Source organism: Aythya fuligula, chromosome 4, assembly GCF_009819795.1.
Source record: "Aythya fuligula isolate bAytFul2 chromosome 4, bAytFul2.pri, whole genome shotgun sequence".
In the NCBI taxonomy this organism is placed as follows: Eukaryota; Metazoa; Chordata; class Aves; order Anseriformes; family Anatidae; genus Aythya; species Aythya fuligula.
Genome location: NC_045562.1, coordinates 1,014,072 through 1,036,617, shown reverse-complemented (window position 1 = coordinate 1,036,617; position 22,546 = coordinate 1,014,072). Strand labels below are relative to the sequence as shown.

The 22,546-nt window shown below is 40.6% G+C and overlaps 1 protein-coding gene across 5 annotated transcripts in view; it reads left to right on the top strand.

The window, feature by feature from the left end:
* The first annotated feature begins 2,340 nt into the window (after positions 1 to 2,340).
* Positions 2,341 to 22,546, top strand: part of LOC116488502 (bifunctional heparan sulfate N-deacetylase/N-sulfotransferase 3) — an 80,415-nt gene continuing 60,209 nt past the window's right edge. For 2 of the 5 annotated variants that reach the window (XM_032186097.1, XM_032186093.1), the window contains exons 1-2: positions 3,363 to 3,426; positions 9,932 to 11,050. In XM_032186097.1, coding sequence (XP_032041988.1) covers positions 10,070 to 11,050 — 981 coding nt within the window. In that variant the 5' untranslated portion in view covers positions 3,363 to 3,426; positions 9,932 to 10,069. Of the gene's footprint in view, positions 2,561 to 3,079; positions 3,142 to 3,212; positions 3,270 to 3,362; positions 3,427 to 9,931; positions 11,051 to 22,546 lie in introns of those variants that run through there. The other 3 variants (XM_032186095.1, XM_032186094.1, XM_032186096.1) reach the window with 3 other exon arrangements.

Sequence of the window (22,546 nt, the reverse complement as noted above, 5' to 3'; positions counted from 1 at the left end):
AAACACTTTTTTTTTTTTTTTTTTTTTACTATAATGTTTAATGAAAAAGAGCTTAATTGGAATTACCAACTTCCATGTCTGTGTAAGTGTGCACACATATCTATGTGTATGTAAGACATAAGTAGTCAGCAGTGCTGTCAGAACATGATGTGAATTATACAGATAGGAATTCATTAAGGTATAATTTTCAAAGTAATTAGCTTGAAAATGGCCATTTTATCAGAAACAGGACAGATATTCTAACTAAGGATTAAAGGCCAGATACTGAAAGGCATTTCAGTTCTTAATTTACATATTTCAATAGGTGACTGAAGGCTTGTGTGTACAAAGCATTTTATTTCACAGAATCACAGAATCACAGAATTTCCTAGGTTGGAAGAGACCTCAAGGTCATCGAGTCCAACCTCCAACCTAACGCTAACAGCCCTCCACTAAACCATATCCCTAAGCTCTACATCTAAACGTCTTTTGAAGACTTCCAGGGATGGTGACTCCACCACTTCCCTGGGCAGCCTGTTCCAGTGCCTCACAACCCTTTCAGTGAAGAAGTTCTTCCTAACATCTAACCTAAAACTCCCCTGGCTCAACTTAAGCCCATTCCCCCTCGTCCTGTCACCAGGCACGTGGGAGAACAGCCCAACCCCCACCTCGCTACAGCCTCCCTTGAGGTACCTAAAAAGAGCGATAAGGTCACCCCTGAGCCTCCTCTTCTCCAGGAATTTTCCCCAAGTTTAGTTAATTCATGCTGAAATGACCTGTGTTCACATATACTGAAGGCACCCATTAATGGGAAGTAAGGGAATTCATATTTGAATGCATGTGGTATGTCTGTGGAGGAACCTCAGCAGGCTGAGAGAAGTGGGCTGGCACAGGCTGCGCAGAGAGGTTGTGGAGTCTTCATCCCTGAAAATCTTCAAAAGCCTCCTAGGAAGCCTGCTCTGGTGACCCTGCTTGTGCCAAGGGTTGGACCAGACAGTTTCTGAGCTGGTTGCAGCCATTTGGTGATCTGTACTGTTAGCCTAGATCCTAGTGTCTGGAGGAGTGCTTTGTCTGGAATTCAGTTAGTTTGCAGCAACAATCTGAAATGAGCTAAGTATTTCTCTTGGCAAATGCTTCCAGGTTTGGAACAGAAGACAGTTTGCTTTAGTATCTGTTCCATGCTGAATATATGGACACAAGTGAGTACGTACATCTGTGAGACAGGATTCGGTCTCTGTCTTGTGTGACAACAGCAGCACAGATGTTGCCTTAGTTCATGGTGCAGCCACTCAGCACAGACTAGCAGTTGTCTGAAAACACTTTTGTTTTGCATGCAGTTAGTAGTCCACCAATTTTCTTCCCACCTATCTCCTTGCCTGAATTAACTGCTCACTGACCAGTGTGCACCATTTAGTTCTTGAGTGACGCACATTGGATGTGACCTCGGATCCTTACACACAGCCACGATGATGCTATTTGTGGTAGCACTCTGTGATAATGCAACACCACATTGCTACAGCTTGCTTTGTGAGGGACTTGGAGCCAGGAAGAAATTTTGGCCAGGAGCATACTGAACATTATATTAAAGATGTATTGCTGAAAGAATGGCTAAGTGTCATGCCCAGTTCACACTGCAATGACAGCTCAAGAGCAAAAAACTGAAAGTAGCACCAAGAAAGATCAAAGCTGTTAATATTCCTGCCAAAACTGCTCAGTACTGCAGCTGCTGACTCACAGTGCTGAAGCCCTCAGCTGTAAGATGTCTAGCACATCTCTGTGAGCATCCAGGTGCTTATGAGGACAAGCGCTGTGTAACGCTCTTCCATCCACATTGGCCAGTCATTACTTAAACACAGCGCCAGCTACTCAGAAAGAATGGCGGGAGGGAGATGGTGCACATCTGTGAGCTTGAACTCACATCCAAGAATTTCAGTCACTTCTGGATGCCTTCCACCTTGTACCTCATTGTACATCATAGGAAAAAGCCTTCATAACAGAGAGGCCCCAAAGCAAGACTGTATCAGGATATCCATGCTGCAGAGAATCTTAGTGTGGCAGAAAATCCCTTTGTGTGGCATATCATGAGGGCAACAGCATTTGGGATGGACAGCCCTGTAGATTAATAACCTCATGCAGAGCAAGCCCTCGTATTGACAATTCCTCTGCACATAGGGGCCTGCGACCTTATGCTGCTTTTTAAAGCAAGAGCAATAAGGGATTAGATCATCTCCATTAAATTTTTATGTGCTTTCAATATAATGGAAATTTTAATTGGAACTCTGGCTTTGCAAACTTTTGAAGCTTAGAAGTCACCAGAATGTGAGGAGTTCCTTCAGTCAGTTATGGAAACAGAAAGGAGGGAGGGGGAAATGAAACAGGACAAAGCAGTTAATCACGACGTTTCTGAATCAAGAACTGTAAATTCTGCCGATGTTTGGAAAAGGATGGAGAAAAAATTCTTCAGAGGACTTCGGCTCTCTTCCGTTCATTTTCTGTTAGGAGTGAGCCACGAGCAGGAGGGCTTGGGCAGACAGCCACCGGTGCCCGACTTACCGTAGCACACCGGATCCGCAGCCATGAGGTGAGCTAGCGGGCACCGTGCAGTTGCGAGGTAAATTACTCGGATCAGGAGGGCACTTGTGGCATTTATTAATTTCAGTTCCCACCTGCGATGGCTGGCAGCCGGCCAATGCAGTTCAGGCCGGGGTCCGGCGGCTCCCCGGCGGCACCAGGGGAGCAGACACCCCGCCGGGGCGAAGCGGGCAGCCCCCTACCCCTACTTGACGTGGCTGGGGTCGTCAAAATGAAATGGAGAAGCGGATCCGGGCTGCAAACGCCTCGCTCGGCACTCTCACGCCACCTCGGCTCCCGAGGCCGCCGGCCGGGACCCCTCGGAGGCGGCGGCGGCACCTCCCAACCCCGGCCCCTCCTCCAGGGGGCGAGGCGAGCCGAGGGGCGGCTCCCGCACCCCCGGGCTGCCGGCACCGCCGCGCCTTCCCGCAGCAGGCAGCTCCCGGCCCGCCGCGGGGAGGAGGGCGGCGGGCGGCCGCGGCGGCCCCGGGGCGGCGGCATGGCGCGGCCTGAGGTAACGGCGCTGAGGGGCTCGGGGCTGCGTCGCGCAAAGCGGAGCGGAGCTGCCCGGTCGCCCCCCGTTCTTCCCCGGTGAGCTCCCCGGGCCAAGCCGCCCGCTGCCTGTCGGATAGCCGGGCGGGTGTTTCGGCTCCCCCGGCTGCTTCTGCGCGGCGCTGTTGCCCTCTAGCGTCTGTAGGGTGGCAGCGTGAGGGAGCAAGGTGAGCGCCGGGGTGCCCCGGGGTGCTGGTGCCGCCTCGGCGCCGTGCCGAAACGGGGGCCTGTCCCAGGAGAGCTCGGGGAGGCGGAACAAAACTCGGCGGTGGCTGAGCCGCTGCTTTGTGCTGGAGAGCTGCTTGGGGGATAGCTCGTGGCGGGGTGAGTTTTTGCCTTTTTCTTTATTGAAATAGCGGCGGCGTCGCCCCCGGGCCTCTGCGAGGGGCGCCGGTTGCTGCCGCTGCAGCTTCTGCGGCTGGGGTGCGAGGGGAGCGGGGCTGGCAGGGCCCTGCCCTTGGTTTGCCCAGTTGCTGAGGAATAATAGGAATAATCGCAGAAATATTGCGTGAGGTACAAGGTATCTTAAGAATTTTTGGCTGAAAGTATCACAGGTAAAGTAAATTAAAGCTCTAAACCAACTTTTGTACTGAAGTACAGACTTCCAAGACTTTAAATACCCTATATTTGATGTTTATAAATAATCTTAAAAATGAATTCTGAAACATTAATTCCTGCCCTGTAAGATACTGGCTAAAGCAGTGCAGCACAGAGCTAAGGATAGCAGGTACAATAGAAACTGAAAACTGCTTTCACCAAGGACTTGAAAAAGCATCTGTCTGACAGAGTTTTTGTTCTGCGTAAGCTGTTCTTTTATTTTTTTTAAGGATATGTGAAAAAATGTAAGCCCTTCGATATTCACGTATTATATGGGACTTGTTATGTGATACTAAAGAGTATTGATGACTGCTGTCAGCAGTCTGTGTCTCATAGAGCTATCTTCTCGAGTAGCAAATGTGTTCTTAATATCCAGTCAAAAGACCTCATTCGCAGCTTGTGTTTGCTTATCTGAGTTATTACTGCTTGAATACTTCAGTCAGGGGAGTGATGTAAGTTGAGGCACGCAGCATTTGGAGAGCAATTTCCCATTTTCGTAGATGATTTATGCAGACCTGAGCAGTACTGCCCACCCCAGGTGTGGTCATTTTCAGATATGCTTTGCTGCTCTCTCCCCTGTCACTCCTGTATCTGAACAGCTACCTTGTGGTAACTCTGACTTCAGAATACTTCCCCTGAGGCTGTATTTCACACTGGCTGGCCAAAGCAGGCTTTTCTGTTCAGAGCAATTAAATAGCATTCTAATCGCTATAAATTTAAGTGCCCATGTTAACGTGCTGAAGAGGATGTCTGTTTCTTTGCCTCTTCGTGATTTAGATCTTGTCCCTCACTTAACGTATGAGGAGTTTTTTGATGTCCCTGTGGTAGCAGCCACTTTGGGAAGGAGCAGGAACAGAAGATAGTGATGGGGGCTAGTAGGATGGGAGACATTAAAAATACATGCAGGTATAGCTAACTAGACTAATGTAGTAACTGAATAATATTGTTGATTAATGAATCCTGAATTTGCAGCGCTTTTTGGCCATTCTTGATAAAAAGGTTTTTCTTTAGCCTGTAACAATGTGTTTTGTTTTGTTTTTGTTTGTTTGTTTGTTTTTACTTTTGTGTATATGTGACGCAACTTTGTTGCTCCTACTGAGAGGTCATGATATACAGCTGACTTTGCACATTTCTGAGGTAAAACTAAACCCGAGGGCGCATTCTGAGGTAAAACTAAACCTGATTTTCGTATTTGGCATTAAAAATGTAATTTGAGATCAATTACTCTTTTGTTTGGTTATTTTAGTTTAGCCCATTGTTTTAATCTTGGTAGTTTAAACATTTTTCTTGAACCCACTTATGTTTTTCATAGTTTTAAGTCTGAGTGATATTCATGACACAACTTCAGCAGGTTAATTTTGTTCTAAATATAAAACTGTATGCAGTTTTATGTGTGTGTTTATGGGGATACCTGTTTTCCTATTTGGGCATGTATTCCTTGCAGTATGAAGATGTGAATGTGGAATTGATAAAACTTTTTTCTTTAGTTTCCAAAAGTATAATTATCATTTATGAAATTGTATGGCCAGAGCCATGTTTCTTTTGAGCTACTGAGTCCAGAAAATAGCATGTTTCAGCTGCATGGACAAGGCAGTTGTATTGAGCCCATGCTGTTGCCTGTGCTGTGCACACCGTGGAAGTCTTGCTGCAAAAATGAAGCAGTGAGGGCACAATGTTTGTGGTGGTGCCGCGACATGCACACAGTGTAGATTTTCAGCAGCTGTGCAGAGCCTGAGCCCAAGGTCTGGGTTCCAGCCAAACTGCAAAGACTTCCCCAGAAGTTGCTTTGATATCATATTAACTTTACTGCCAGTAAATACAAAAAAAAATATCCAATTTCATGTTCTCTGTGTTTGCTAGAGAACACTAATGCATCTCATTAATAGGTGAAATCCCCAGCCAGTTTTGTCTCGTGTATTTCCAGTACGGTTGTTGTGCTGAAATGAGTTGTAGAAGCCAGGGATCTGGTCATTTGTGGTTAGCAATTAAATAACAAACTAAAGACAGCTACACATGGTAGGAACTCACCGGAGTCCTGTGAGTTCATTGTGGTATTTGTTCTCTCATCAGTATCACCTTGGTAGGGAATTTGGAGAAGAAGGGGTGGTGGGGGGGGGGGAGAAGTTCACGATCTCTGTTCTAGTGGATCTGTTTCATTCTGGCTGTCTGAAAACGCCTGTAACTCTGACTGTCCATCAGTGTTGTATCAGAGTTGTAAATCTTCCCATTAATAAGGTGATACTTATTTCCTGTACCCACAAGATTTTCATGAGAACTTGTCTGGGGCTTTAGAAATCACTTTTGCAGGAGAAGAGAATGATATTGAGCCTTGCTGCATTCAGAATAAAATGGGAAGCTTATTTCCATGACTCAGCTTACTCTTAACAAGATCTTTTGCATAGTGAGTCTGTAAGTTAAAAACAAAATTCTAAATATTCAAATATATATTAAATAATTTTTATTACCAGTTTTCACCTTAAAGAGATGTTTTAATACTTTACACTTGGAACAACAAAATAGATAAAAGGTACTGGTTTTTGGATGGCCATATAAAAATGCAAAATTCTGTAAGAGATCAAATGCAAATTCTTCTAAAATAACAGGGTTCTAGACACAGAACACTGAGGCAGCTTGTATTGCTTCAGACTGTGAAAAGTACTATACAAATTTTTTTACTTATAAAAACTTCTCTCACTGACACCTTTGTGGACCACTGGGTTTGTATATTACCTGGCACCCCTTTTCAAGATATAGGTGGAACCATGTCCTCCTTTCATGTAAATCAGTGTGGCTCCAATGAAATTAATAAGCTAAGCTTGCTTATTGTGTTTCATTCTCCTTCCTTCTTTCCTTCCTGTTCTCAGTGTTGAGGATGCCAGGTCTGGCTGTTGTTCTGCTGATCTCAGATAATTCTTCATTCCTCAGAGTCAGACCTTGGATCTGTCTTAGCGTTCCCATCCACTCCTACTTGCTGCTGCTCTCTGTAGCCCCAGGAGATACTTGCAATTAGGAGCCAAGGATAAAATGGCATGGGCTTTCTTGTAATAAATAAATAAATAATGCAGGTCTCTGGGCTGCCTCCAAATTTTCTGCTCCATGGAGGTGCATTAGGACATCCTTGCTGCAAATATTTCAAATGCACCTGCTTCTTCCTTTAGCAGCCATTGAGTGTTATTTCCTTGAGTATTATCTCATTATCCCTTCTTGTATTACCTCATAGAAGCAACTGTGTCTACAGCTGCTGCATCTGGTCAGCCCTTTCATGCCATCAGCTACGGGCACTGTGTATTTTACCTGCTCCAGGCAGGATTGTCAAGTTCAGGTGACTGGTAAGGAGCATAGGCTGGTGAGGAAAGGAACATCAAGGTTGTGCTGGTGGGAGCCTCCTGTTGATATGACTTGAGGGGTTTCTGTCATAAGAACAGGAGTATTTATTTAGGGCTGTGTTAGAGGAGCTTGGGACTGAAAGAAAGCACCGTGCTGCTGGTTGTTCGGTGACCAACTGTTACTCAGGGAAGTGATGGTGGTTTGGTCAGCAAGAGTTTCACTTCGCAGGCTCTTATCTCTGTCTTGTATACTGACCAGACCTAAGCTCTTTGTGGGGTTAAGAAAACCAGATATGTGGATAGGCAGGCATATGGAGTTTTTCACAGAATGCAGGAAGCATTAATTCTAGCCACTAAAATTGAGTTTCTTGGCATTCAGTCAACTGCATTGGAGATTAAAAAAACAAACAAAAAAACGGTTTTATTTGAGAATCCTTTGTGCTCATAACAAATATCTGTCTGGAAACATGTCTTAAAAAATCAAGTTTTACTCATTTAAGTAAAATGCAGCTGCTTCTTTGTCATCTGACGTTTTAGCAGATTAAATAGCAGAGAAGAGATACCTGAATTGATGTTCCTGAAGTTAGCATAATAAAATTAGACAGCTCAATACTAAAATATTCTTTTGAGTTCTTCTAAAGGTACTTTTGGATCTTTCAGTTTGGTCTTCGTGCATTCTTAAACTTTTTTTGCAGATGCATGCCAACAGTTTCTACAGGCACAAATCATATTGTTTTTGGTTAACAGTGAATAGTGTCTGTATCTCTAGGTGAAAGGCAAGACTGTTGTCCAAAAGCTATGTGTAAAGCTTTGTCCAGCTGCAGGTAAGATTCAAGGCCAGGTTTAAGTCCACCAAAAGCAGAAAGGGTAGCGTAGAAGTTAAGAAGAGTAGAATATGCTCATGAGGTGGGCTTATCTGGTGATACACAGGTTTAAAGGGAGTCTGAATTATGAATGAGTTTACGTATGCTTAATTACTCTTTGTGCTCAATTTTGCTGTTTTGATAGATACGGTGCCATGTACTTTCTCTCTTATCCCTTATCTTATTTTCCTACTCACTTTGTGTTACTTTGTGCTCATTATGTACCTGGCACTGGAAGCATCAATCTTTGGGATTTAATTAAAGTCATGGAAGTTACAAAGGTGCTGTTAAGTATATCATTTGTTTTTAACTTGTTCTGATAGCATAGAGTGAAAGGCCACCTTTTTGACAAGAGCTCCTCATCCTAAATTGTGAAGCAGTTGAATGGCCCAGGTACGTGACAGGTTGTTTGGTTTTGTTTAGTGTTATTTTATCCCTAACTCCTTTATTGATTTTTAACTAATATAATACATACTTTGGTCTTTTGGATCACAAGCCTGCCTTATTCTTTGATCATCATTTGCTCCATGATTCAGCACTCAAGGATGCCAGCCATTCTGGGAATAAAAAGTTATAACAAAAAAAGTAAAATTTTCAATGTATAAAAGGTGGTATAGAGCTTGACTAGGTATCACTTATTATCATTAGCTTTGTCAATCTGTATAGAAAAGTTCATATTTGATATGGACTATACCTTTGTAGCTTTTCTACTTTTTGAACCCTGCCTTTTTTATATTTTTTTTAAGAGCAGGTAAGGATTAAGTACTCAGGAAGTGACCATGTTAAATACACGTGCAGTTTATTCCATTGCCATTACAGATTGTGTGCTGCATGGTGAAGTTACAGCTGCGTGTTCTGTATCTTTAATATTTTCCAAAATCTGCTGTTAAGCTTCCTTTATAATTTCTAGTACTTAATTATTTTATGCTTGTCACATCTTTCATTTATTCTATTAGAAACTTTTGACAGCAATTGTACTGTTGGCTTGAAAAATGACTGCTTTCAGTAGGTACAAGGTAGAGCATAAATATGTCCTTAGGTGATCTGCCTCTTAAGTTAGCTGTGGATTTATTACTCTCTTTTCTCAAGTTTAAGAGGTGATTTTTTCTATGCTTTTTTTAATATGCAGAAATACATAGCACTTCCAACAATATACAGAACAAGGTACATTGTTTGGTAAAATGTGATTTTTGTGCTTCTAATGCTGAAGGAAAAATTGTATTGTTTAAAAAACACTCCTACAGCAAATGCAATATATAGTATACCTGAGTGGGTGTATATTGAACAGTTAAAATGTGCATATTGGGTTAAGGACTCTCCAATTTTTCCAAAATTGACGTAAGAGAGAATATATTTAATTATGTAGACTAATGTTCCCCCAGCTTCTTGGTGTTGAAGGAAGAAGATTGTGAAACTTTCTCCATGTTTGGGTTGTCAGCAGTTGTTTATTTGGAGTTCTTTTTGTCTTTGGGTTAAAAAAAAAAAAAAATCTAAAAAAAAATCTAAGGGAAGCAGTAAGTTCTTTGCCACTATGTCTTGTGTTTCAGTGCCTCCTGTGCATAAAACAGGGTTCACAGCCTTAGGGAGTGAGGAGCCTGTGAGATTTAGAGACATTCCAATGTAGACGGCAGCCAGTGGCATTTCTGGAAGGGCCAGATAAGCAAAGCCTTGCTGGACTTCTTTGCTCAACTCTTGGACTCAGGCTTATAGTGCTTGAAATGTTAGGTTGTGGTTTCTGTTAGATTGAAGTGGAGGTTCTTAAAACTTCTTCTGTGCTTACACAATTGCTTTAGAGATAGTTTGGTGTTGTGCTATTATTAAAAGCAAAGTGACAGCTGCATTTTTTTTTTTTTTTAATAATGGGGAGCAGGAAGAAACAATGCTACTAATGCAAAAAATCAGAAGAAAGCTACCAAAGCTTTTGAACTGTTCACTTCTAAACCTCGGTTTAGCAGTGATTCTCTTTTCTCCATTAGTTTCAATGTGATGATAGTTTACAAACTATGGTGCTTCGATTAAATCTGTGATTTTCTTTTCTTCTAGACTAGATCTTCTGTAAAGCTTTGTGGAAGATAGATGCGTGTGCTGCAATGGTGACATAAATATTTAAGAGGACTGGAACAAGTTGTTGAGAATCTGTTTGTTTTTAATGCTTGGAACAATCTAAGGCAAGTAAACAACATGAGTTTTATCATGAAACTTCACAGACATTTTCAAAGAACAGTTATTTTGCTGGCCACTTTTTGTATGGTGAGCATTGTTATTTCTGCATACTACTTGTATAATGGCTACAAACAGGAAAATGAACTTTCTGAAATCTCTTCAGAAGTGGAATGTGATGATCTTCAACTGTTGCCATACAAGCTGATGGAGATGAAGACCATGAAGCCTATCGATCCCCTGAGAACAGATCTTGTAGTGCTGGTGTTTGTGGAAAGTCAATATTCAACGTTAGGCCAAGATATAATAACCATTTTAGAATCCAGCAGATTTCAGTACCGTATTGAGATTGCATCTGGTAAAGGTGACCTCCCAGCCCTTATAGACAAAAATAAGGGCAAATATGCTCTCATAGTATATGAAAATATTTTAAAGTACGTGAATATGGACTCTTGGAACAGAGGTCTTCTAGATAAGTACTGTATAGAATATAGTGTAGGTATTATTGGATTTCATAAAGGCAATGAGAACAGCTTGCAGAACTTCCAGTTGAAGGGCTTTCCTTTCCATGTCCACAGCAATCTGGGTATTAAGGACTGTTGCATTAACCCTCATTCCCCATTGCTCCATGTGACTAAGTCCTCCAAGCTTGAGAAAGGTCCCTTGCTTGGAAAAGACTGGGCAGTTTTCCAGATTAATCATACAGCTTACCAACCAGTGATATTTGCAAAAGTAAAGACACCAGAAAACCTTTCATCATCTGCTGCTAAAAGTGCTCTCTATGCCACAGTAATTCATGACCTGGGACTCCACGATGGGATTCAACGAGTCCTTTTTGGCAATAACTTGAATTTTTGGCTGCACAAACTGATTTTCATAGATGCCATCTCTTTCCTGTCTGGAAAGAAGCTCAGACTATCCTTGGATAGGTACATTCTGGTTGACATAGATGACATCTTCGTTGGGAAGGAGGGAACGAGAATGAACGCCAACGATGTACAGGTAAATTATGTACAGCAACTAATAGTTGTTAGAGCAAAGTACCTGTTTTTTAATCTTATTTTTGAAGTGAACAGTTACTAACAGTTGCAGCTCAGAAAGGACACAGATCAGTAAGTAGCAATGCAAACTGTGCCTTGAGAGAAAAGCCAGTTTGTCTGACTTTCAGTGGTCACTGACTCCAGGTGTAGCAGTTCCTTCCTGCTCCAGGCTGGAAGAGAGTCAACACAACTTTGCTTCTATAGTTAATAAAAAAAGAAAATATGATGATAAGACTCGCTGGTTAATATCACTTGTTTTCTCTCAAGTAACACAAGTCCTTCCAGAGCGATGTTCTGTAAACTGGGTGGTGGGCGCCTCTGAATTACATTCTCTCTACGATAAATGGAAAATACTCTTCCAAAAGGAAATTGAAGATGACTAATTGTGAAGTAACTGTTAAAAGAAAAGGGGTAAGAGAGGTAGTGTTTTCATTTCTCACTGCCCCCTCCCAAACACACATGGTTCTAACTAAATAATTTAACTTTCTAATCCGAAAAGTTGTTTAACTTTCTAATCGGATGATACCTACGACACATGCTTCAAAAGAGCTTGGAAACAGCACAGGACTTCAGAGCTGAATCTATTAGTATGTAACGTACATGTTGCCAGACTTATAATCAGGAAGTAAATGTGGTGAACAAAAGTAAATGTCAACATAAATTTTGAAGAACAGATTGGATTATTAGCTGTTTGAAACAGGTTTCAAATGTCAGGAGTTGGTTGGTTGCAGCATTTCACCTTTCTTATCTCTGTTTTATGGCTCTTGCTTGCAAGCAAAGTTTTTGTTAATGTAGGTCTTAAAATCTTGTTCTGTCACTAAATGACTCAATGTTAAAAATGTTAAATTATCCATTTTAATATTTTAAGTTGGTACATTCCTGAAGGTCCCTTTTCACTCTGCATTATTGTGCTGCTCGAATGAGGTGGTAGGTCAGGGTTGGTAGGAATAACATTATTTCTCACTGTATACCTTGCTTTCTTTTTGTGAAGTGTTACAGAATCACAGAATCACAGAATTTTCTAGGTTGGAAGAGACCTCAAGGTCATCGAGTCCAACCTCCAACCTAACGCTAACAGCCCTCCACTAAACCATATCCCTAAGCTCTACATCTAAGCGTCTTTTGAAGACTTCCAGGGATGGTGACTCCACCACTTCCCTGGGCAGCCTGTTCCAATGCCTCACAACCCTTTCAGTGAAGAAGTTCTTCCTAACATCTAACCTAAAACTCCCCTGGCTCAACTTAAGCCCATTCCCCCTCGTCCTGTCACCAGGCACGTGGGAGAACAGGCCAACCCCCACCTCGCTACAGCCTCCCTTGAGGTACCTAAAAAGAGCGATAAGGTCACCCCTGAGCCTCCTCTTCTCCAGGCTGAACAAGCCCAGCTCCCTCAGCCGCTCCTCGTAGGACTTGTTCTCCAGGCCCCTCACCAGCTTCGTCGCCCTTCTCTGCACCCGCTCAAGCACCTCGATGTCCTTCTTGTAGCGAGGGGCCCAAAACTGAACACAGTACTCGAGGTGCGGCCTCACCAGAGCTGAGTACAGGGGGACGATCACCTCCCTAGCCCTGCTGGTCACGCTGTTCCTGATACAAGCCAGGATGCCGTTGGCCTTCTTGGCCACCTGAGCACACTGCTGGCTCATATTCAGCCGACTATCCACCATCACTCCCAGGTCCTTCTCTGCCTGGCAGTTGTTACAAAGCAGATGGGGGAAAAAAGCACCTTGCAAAACTGATACTTGTTTAGAAGGTAAAAGTCTATAAGGTGCTGAATCTTTCCTTGTTTGTACTAGAAATAAGGGAAAATGTTTTGTAAAAACTTTCAATGTTGAAAGAGGAGTATGGAACAATGAAGGGCACTCCAGTAATACTGCATGCAGTAGATAGCTAAAATTGTAAAAGAAAAAAAAAAGCTAGGTTTTCTGTTTTTTTGTTGTTTTTTTTTTTTTTTTTGTACTGTTAATATATTTGTCAAGCTGCAGTAGCCCTGCATTTACTGTTCTATTAAACAAAAGACTTGAACTTGTATTTACTTCAATTTGCTTTAAATTTGCAGCATATGCTAGTTTCTGAAATGTCCTTTGCATTTGCAATTAAACATGCCTCTCGGATAAGTAGGTGTTTTCCTTATGCAAAAAAAAAAATCATGGGAAAGGGTTGGAGTGAAGATGAAACTCCAATAAAACAGAATTTTTGTGTAGGAGGTGGTGGCAGCGTTTGAGTTAGGTGGGTAAGCGTTCTTTGGGAGTCTTCTAAGGGCAAAGTCAAATCACAGAAGCAAAGTAAGGAAGGTCTGACCCACACCAATGGCTAAACTGTTGTTCTGCAAAAGAAGCAACTTCTATTAACAAATTAAATAAAGCCTGCATAAATTTCCTGTTATGTCTTGCAGTAGCAGTTTGAAATAGTATGTTTCATATTGTTTGTCTCTGTGAATGACACCTGAAGATAATCATTCCAACTTATCCTAAAATGACAAATTGCCAGAATTACTTAGCAGAAAGAAGGGTCTATTGAGACAAATTTGATTAAAGCAGATACAAAAGGATGAACTGTGTTGTTTTGAAAGAATAATTTGCAGTATGTCAGAATGTTATCTTCCCAAAATAAAACTGTCAAATTGAATAGAAATAATATCCAAGTGGAAATAACTTTTAAGTAGGATAATTTCATTTATATGGAACTGTGTTCTGAAACAGTGGAACATGAAAAAGTGTTCCCTTCAGATTCTTCTTCTACTTAAAAATTAAAGTGTTCTATTAAACGTGTTGTTAGGGCTGTCAGGTGCAATGCATCTTCATTACTATTAATACCAAAGGAATTACCCTATGTGGCACAGTGACACCTGGAAGGAATGAAATAAAATCAATTTGTGGTAGTTGAAAATCAGTTACTGTATAGTGCATTTGTGCATAAATGCCATCCTATTAGACATGAGCATTTTACTGAGCTCTGTTGTGTTGACTGTGACAGAGAATTGTGTGCCGCAAGTGTGGAAAGAGGTTGCTCAATGAAGATTGTATATCCAGTACTTGCAATTAACTCATTTCTACTAAGATTACATTTTAAATACTAGCAATATAGGATTGGGTATAATGCTTTTTTGTGTTTTAATATTTTTTTGTGTCCTAGTTTAAATTTTCTGGACATAGACGTGTCTGGTTGTCTGGTAAGACTGAGCAATGTGGATATTTCTACATGCGCTCCATTAACTAATGCAATGTAATCTAGAAAAGCTTCCAACATCCAGAAAAGCTGTGTGTTTGCTTCTGCTAAATGGATAGGGCAACGTTTAGAAACTGGAGGGTTATCACAGATGAAGTAGCAAAAATAATCACTTGTTAGTGATTCAGTACTGAACTCTCTGAAGGCCATGTAGTTCAGCCCCCTGCTCAAGCCTGGCCACCAAGAGCAGACTGCCTGGGACCGTGTCCAGCCAGCTTCTGAAGAACTTCAAGGAGGGAGGTTCTGATTGCAAGTAAGGCCAGGTTTTCAAGGGAATTTCTTCTTCGGGTACTTAAATGAGATTTGCAAAGTGGCCAGAATAGTCAATGTTTAGATGTTAGGCTAAACTGTTTTCATCTTTAAATTTCGTGAATTGGAGTTGAGCATAACTGACAATTGCTGTTGTAAGGTTAAGTGGTAGTTTTTTCAGTAGTATACATGTATATTGGCCTGAAAAGAGGTTGAGTCAAAAGCAACCCCTCTAAAATGAGTGTCTTCTGTATCACTGTTAGGCAGAGTGGTGCTACTTCAGATTGAGTATCTGTAGTGTCAGGGATACAGGGTATAAAGAGCCGTTCTGGAAAACATTTGACATGGTTTTTCAATGCAAATTATATAAAACTGATAAATGGATTGTCTTATTAACCAACAAATGAAGCTTTATACTAGTTTTGTCACAGGTTCTTCAGTTTAAAAACAAACAACAACAACAAACCCACCAAACCCTGAAACTGTACTTGAGATTTTTAGACTACCTGCTTGTGATTCAAGTGTTGCTATATAAAACTTAGATCAATAGTACATAGCTCTTCAATGTACCATACTGAATAGCAGTCACTGTATCAGCAACAACCATCCATCTTCATACTTATTTACTTCATCGTCCTCTGGAATAATAGAAATAATGGGAGAGAACATTTTCATAGTCTAATTGCCTCCCACTTTGAATTTAAACACCGTAATGTAATCTCAGCATTCATTTTTCAGTAGTTCTTTTCTTCCTCTTAATATCTGTCTAGCAGGAGAGACCATTATGCTGTGACAGCATTACATTTTTTCTTTGTGTCTTTTAGTCTCAGCAGTGCAAATAATTCATTAAAATGGACGTACAGAAAAAATCTATCTAGATATCCACAAAGTAAGTTTATCTTAATAGACCATGATTGTCCCCACTGACAGTCTACTAATTTAATATAGTCTCTTTTTGTTAGTTACTCTTTGAAATTTTGAAGACTGTAAAGCACTGAGATTTTTTTTCAAGGGAAAAGCCATCTGGTATCAGGAGGAAAATTAAAAATGACTTTTTTTCCTACTGACTGTACAGTGCTGGTGGAGCATAATAGAGTAGACATAAGTTGGCCAACCTTTTCCTTCATTTCCCCAATACATGCCCTTTCCTTGAGAATTGATCATGCTTTCAAAATGAAAAATTAGAATACTGTGAGGTGCTTTTCTTTTTTTAAAACCATTAGCTATGTGATCTCCTCTTTGTCTGGTCTTTTATGTGCTTTTCAAAAGAGGTAGTTTGAACTGAAGTCAAGAGATGTCTCCACTTTCTTCACGTAAGACTAATCTTTTTCTCCACGTGTAACTCTTACATGTGCTCAGTTTTGGATCAGTGGTGGTCATGTTGTCAGGGAAGATTCTGGTCTGAATGAGTATCTTTGGTCATGTAATGTAGACAAACAGAACACAAATGTGATCATGCTAACACGTGAAAATACTGTGATGGGTGATACTTGTATTTTCTTATTCTTTTATAATTGCCAAGGAAAAAGTTTAATATTAACCATATACATTCGGAGGTGGGGTGTCATTTTTCTTGTTCTGTTTTGTGAGCACTTAGGCAACACATCTGTTAGGAGTCATGCATATGGGAAATACAAGCTTGAATCTGCAGAGTCTTTCAGCATTATACGCAGTGAAGAATTAGACAGCAAGAGCTGTCCTTTGAGTGATTTTCTTGAATATCATCTGTTCCAAGCAGCGTGCTGATAATGGAGAGGAGTTAGCCAGAAAGAATAAATTCATAGTGTTCTAGTCTCCATCACTCACAGTCTGCCATCTTGCCCAGACTTTGAGGTTTATAATGTACACATCTATGGAAAGACAGGACTAGCTCTGATGTAGTAGGCAACATAAACAAGTAGTTCTTTAGGCTGGCAGTGGTTAAGTTAATTGCACCTTAAAAGTACGTATTTTTCTGTTGCTCATAAAATGTTTCTAGAGTGACCAAGATGAAGTATAAACATTTGCTCTTGGTCAGATGAATCTCATTCCATGTTCCGAAGCCAGCATTGTCATCATTGTGATATTTGCTCAGTTTGGCGGTGGCCTTGTCTTTTGTTTAATGCACCAGATTTCTCCCCTAAGAGCTTATTGTTTATTCTGTACATTGCAAATTTGTCCACATTAGTCAGTATAGTTTATTTAAATACTATTATTTAAAACCCATTAAGCGTCTTTTCCCTCCTGTCGAGACACAAGACAGTTCCTGTCACAGGAGAGCCTAATTCTGCAAGTTAATTTTCTTTACCTGTAGGATCACCCAGAAGGTTATTGATAAAGAAATGATAGATATGTCATCAAATGTGTTGGTTACATAACCGCCGGAGATGCCTCTGTCAATTCAGTTGCACTGAGCTGCAAATCTTTCCTCTGGGGAAATTCAGAAGATCTTTTTAATGACTTCTTTAAATGACAGCATGAATTAACTGTTAGCAATTTTCAATTAGATAAATCATTTTATATTCCCAATTCATGAGCCATGTTACCTTTGTACAGGTGTTCAGTGTATTTACTGCGTATGTACATACGTTTTACCTTAATTTGATCTGAAGCTCCTATGGTATTTTATACTGGCTTCACTGTAGTGATAAGTAGAAAGTACATGCCTAAAAAGAGGCAAAGAAAGGGAATAATAGAAACTGATGTTTCTTTGGCTGGCTGATGCCTTAGGAAGTCTGACTTAACTTCTGGAGCATGTTGGTTCAGATACAGTACTGTGGAGTGTGGAGCTCAGACCGAAAATACAACTTCAGGAAAAGTTATAAAATTATTTTATGTATTTTATGGGCTGCAACCAGCTTATGTAACACTTTACCAGTCAGTTTAACATGTGACTTATTAAAGCAATTTGGTTTATGTACCAACTTCTGTGAATCTTAATATAGCAAGGCTGATACAACTGCTGCTCAACACAGGGCAGCATTTGTTTTCAAAGGAGTGCACTGATGTTTGAACAGAAAGCTGTGTAAAACTCCTTGACCAGAGGAGAGAGGCTGCGAAGGAGTGGCAGGAGAGAGGAGAGCTGGGTCTTTCTCACACGACCTACCCCTGGGATTGCCAGGGCAGTGCTGGGCATTTCCGTGTATCCTTGCTCTTCCCTCTCTGCACCTGTGTACCACTAGAAACAACCAAACCCAATGGAACGAGCTTGACACAAAGATTAATTGCACAGTTTATCTGCTGTATTAAATGCACAAAGACAAAAACCTTGCACAGTAACCACGTGTCTAGTAACCACATAGCCAGGATCTGCATTGCATCTCTGTGGACTGTCAGGCCAAAGGAGTGCAGATTTCCATTTTTTTGTGTGTGTGTGTTAAAATATTCCTGGTCTATGCTTGATGTTAATATTCATACACGTATTATATCTGGGAAGGACTGGGATGTGGACATTGCTTGAGTCACCACTGATGTCCAAGCAGTATGGTGATCTGCGGGGCTGGAAATGTTCTTCCTGTTTTTTCCAGAAGGTTCAGACTTGTTTGCACAAATGATGCTGCCTGCTTCCCTGGGGCTGTGGGACAAGTATGGTCCTCAGAAGGTGTAGGGTGTGCATGTCAAGCAGCAGCAGCACTGGCAGCTGTGCTTCTTCTGCCTGAAGGGTAACTGTATTGACCCATTCTCACTATCTGGTTGAACTATTTTGTTCATTTGTACACAACTTCTCAGGCACAACAGCTGTGAAAAGTGTGCTGTGTGTCTAAGCCATATTGCTCTGTATTACAAATGTGGAAGTAAGCGCTGGTTGACCTGCAGATGTTCATCTTTCTTGCTCAGAATCAATTTGTGTTGGTGTTTTAAGCATGAGGAAACTTTAATTTTTAGTTCTGTATCTGATACACAGAAACTAAGCTTCATCCCTCCTGTGAGTTTAGTGTCTTCTGTTAGTTCTGTGTTTGCTGGAATTCATAGCTTGCTTTTGTTTATTTTGCTGATGGGGTTCTGGAGGACATGTCTTAACAGCTGTTTCTATCTGGTCAAGGGGCAAATCTGAAGGTTGTCCTTAGCCATGTAAAAATATCTGTAATGTACAATATAAAACTGACGTCACCTCATTATGGGCCATCCTTTTTCTAACAAATATACAGATATCCTCAGAGACAAAAGGAAGGAAAAAATGACATGTGCCTAAACATAGTTTTCCATTTGATCTGGCTCATGAATTGCATCTTTAGCAACTTGACTGAATACTCATGTACTAAAAAAAATAAATCAAATAATCCGAGAGTGTGGCTAATGAAGACTCAGGATTTTCCGCAGTTGGTCTTTTACTTGAACACACGTGAGTTTTGTTAGGCTATCGATGAGAGCAGATGCTTTTCAGTAGATGACTTGAGACTGAATCAATTTATTTTCAGGAAAGGAATTATTTAAAATGTAGGGCAGAAGAGAAAGGAAGCCATGGACTTCTTGCTATAACTCCTCATTTGTTTGACTGCAGTCGTTCTACCTTTCTTGCTTGCTCAGTGGGTCTTTTTCCACGTGTTCCCATGTAGTGTTTGTACATGGTACTTTCTCAAGTTTTTGCTTATAATGCCATTAGTAAAATTACAGAGATTAAGGAAAAGGAAGTTCCTGATTTTTTTGCAATAATCTTCAGATACATGTGTGCTTCCACTGAAATGTTACTTCAATTTAACTAATGTGCTGTGGTTCTAGCAGCTGCCATATGGAAGTAATAGAGAGAAGAAATACGACTCCCTTTTTATAACCAAATGAAGGCGAATGCTCTAAGGACTGTCACACATGACATATGGCAGGAGTGCTTCCTTCCACCCATAGTGATTTGCTGCCATTCAGGAAGCTCATTAGTATTCTTAGGACAAGGTTGTTATTGATCCCATTATTTCTTTGCCCAGAGGTTAAACCACTCTAAGTACATTTAAAGGGGAAAAAAATACTGTGCTTCCTGCCTGCATCCCTGTGAAGTGACTGCTTCTTTGCTTACGTATATCCCAGGTCTTGAAGTTTAATTGCTGTGCAACTGGAAAAAAATGCTGCGCTTTTTGGTGTTGATGTAACTTCACAGCTTTTATAATTAGCACACTTCCTGACTTACCAAAGTAAATTGCTTCTATGAATCTACTGTTGACTTCCCAAATAAGTAGATGTGCAGTAGGGATGCAGTCCTGTATATGTTTCTAGCAGTTACAGTAATCTTTTTCACTTTTTAATTTGCTTTTTCTGTGTAGTGGTGAATACTTTATTCTTAGGCTGAATGAGTTACCTTACTAGCAATGTCTGCATCTTGTAGTTTCATTCCTGTTCTTAACGGAATTGTGTGTTATAAGACCTATTTTATTTAAAATTAGGCAGTTTTGCTCCCATAGGATCAAGTGAGCTAACTGAAAGCTTTCTAACACTGTTTCTGCTTTTCCCTTGACTTGGTTTATTATGCAGAGATTATCTTTACACTTGAGCATAAGGCTTCACTTAGAGAGAAATCCACACCAAATGCTTCTGTCCACCAGGCATGCCATACGCAAGTGATCATGTTTGGTTCGCAGCCATGTTCTGTTGTCTTCTCTCTTCTTAGAAACTTATACTTGAGGAATGTATGTGAATATTTTCATGGATGAGATGAAAACACGTGTAATTCCGCACACTTTACTTTGAGTATTGTCAACATAACCTAAGCTCAGCTCTGTTTGGATTGATCCATATGGCTGTGAAAACAAAACCTGTCATTCCAAAATTTATAAAGTGAAATGTGAGTCAAGACATACTGAAACCTTAGTATGTGCTGTAAGGCGCTCAACTCTGCTGGATAGTTCTCTGCTGAAAAAGCCTTTTCAAAGTTTCCAGATCAGTACTTTCAAAGCTGAACGTTGTTGTTCACTGAATAACAACATCCAGAGAGTAAAAGAAAAATGGAAGTTGAGGGACATCAAAGCCCTGTAAGTACCTTATCAATGTTAATGCACCAGACCTGAGGCAATGTTCAAACTTCCTACGGCATGTGTGGCATCCTAATTCAGGAGTGATTTTGTGCTGGAACTGCTGTCCAGGCAATGTATGCGTTAGCTGCCTTGTCAGTCCCTCTCCTTTGTTATGCATCAAGCTCTCTAGGTCAGAGGCTCTTTTTATTCTGTTTGCACCTTTCCTTATTAAGCCTCTGTGCATGTCAAAGGCATTAAGAAGCACTTAGGTAATACAAATAATAACAATGAAACTACAGCTTATTGCAGAAGTGTACAGATTTATCACTGTATGAGTGACTGCTGCAAGATTTATTCTGGGCTTTTTTCAAATGACAAGTTTGCTGTCAAATTCCTGCTGCTTACAGAACTGAATAAAACTTTCATGACCAAATAGAAACACAGTGCAGACATATAAAAATCAATAATTAACTGTAAAACAAAATCGGGCCTAACATCTTCTCACTTCCTTCATATTAAGAAGGCACAGTGGCAAGAAGAGAAGAGCGAGGAGTAAAAGTGGGACTGTGTTTCCATAGCTGCTGGTACAGTACAACTGCATTGAAAATGTCCTTACTTATTACTTGCTCAGTCTACAAGAAGTCCATGCAACTGCATGACTGATTCTGAATGACCATGCTTAGGAAACCAAGTAAAAGAAACTCAGTAACTTGCCAGTGTGTTTGTAATTCCTTGTGAAATAAGCGCTGTATCTCCTTCCAATTCCCTTTTCTTTGCAAACTTCAGTGTCTTTTAATAAGATAAAACAAGATAAAGTGTTACTTCCTCTTTAAAAAATGTTTGACAGAGCATAAAGATTTAATGACCACTTTTTAAAAATACTTAGGAGATTCCTTCTGACACTTTAGAGCCCTTGAGATGAATTTAAATTGCCCCTTAGAATATAGCTTCATAGTGGGAATAAACCATAAATATAATAGTGTATTGCAAAAAAAAAAGACCATGATACATTTGTAAGTACAAATGGAGGAGAAAAATAAAAGGTCAGTGACTGCAAAGTAGGAATCCATGAACTCATTCTAACCCAAGTCAGTAAATTCCCATGGCAAAGGAAATGCCGTGCTGTACAGATGTGCCAGGTTAGGTCTGAGAACGCTGGTTGAAATTTTGCGGACCTAACAAGCCACATAGCTCTACATCTAGCTCTTGTGCAGGTCTGCTTTCAGTGTTTAACACTCCTGGGAATAGCTCAAGTGCCTCTGCTCCCATTTTAAAACTCACCTGGAATAAAGGTAACTTAGAGTTACCTTTGATAGAACTCTAACAGAACCAAGAAGGAGTTTGGAGAGGTTTCTAGACTGTGCTCAGTTCTGCACCACTTAATCAGAACCATCGAGAAACTGCTTAGACGGAGACACCGGCATAGTCAGGAAGTTTCTGAGCTAAGACTGAAAAAATAAAGGCTAAAGAACTTGGCAAGTGATGGTGGCCAAAGCAAAAAAGCAATAGGCTACAGATGTCTGCAGGGTGTAAGCAATGAGGCTGGATAAACATTATTTGATGTAAGGCACTGAGATTTTTTAAGTGTTGGCTGAGGAACTGCTCGAAGTTCTTTATAATAGCGTGTGGCTGAATAGAGGGTAATATCCAAAAGGAAGTAAAAGGATTATGTAAGTCTTTAAAAATTAGATTCGACAAGAGAGGATGAAACATGCTATTGGAAGCAGCATAATATTGGCAAGGAATTTGTACTAAGATGTACTCTCACACTTGTACAGTGTAATGAAATGTGGAGTTCAGTTTAGATCCCTGTATGTTGGTTTGAGTCCCCAGATGTGGGATTTTGTCAGTTGGGATATTTACCTGGTTCTAGCTTCTATAATCTTGCCTTTCAGAAATGTGAGCATTCATGCAAAACCAGGAGAGGTATATTAACACTTCAAACTAAATCCTCTCCTTCTGTTTCTCTTATTAATGTCTCATGTTTCACCAAAAATCCTGATTTTTTTTCTCTGCTAGAGTGTTTCTCTTTTGACTCTTACATAATACGTACATGTAGCCTATGA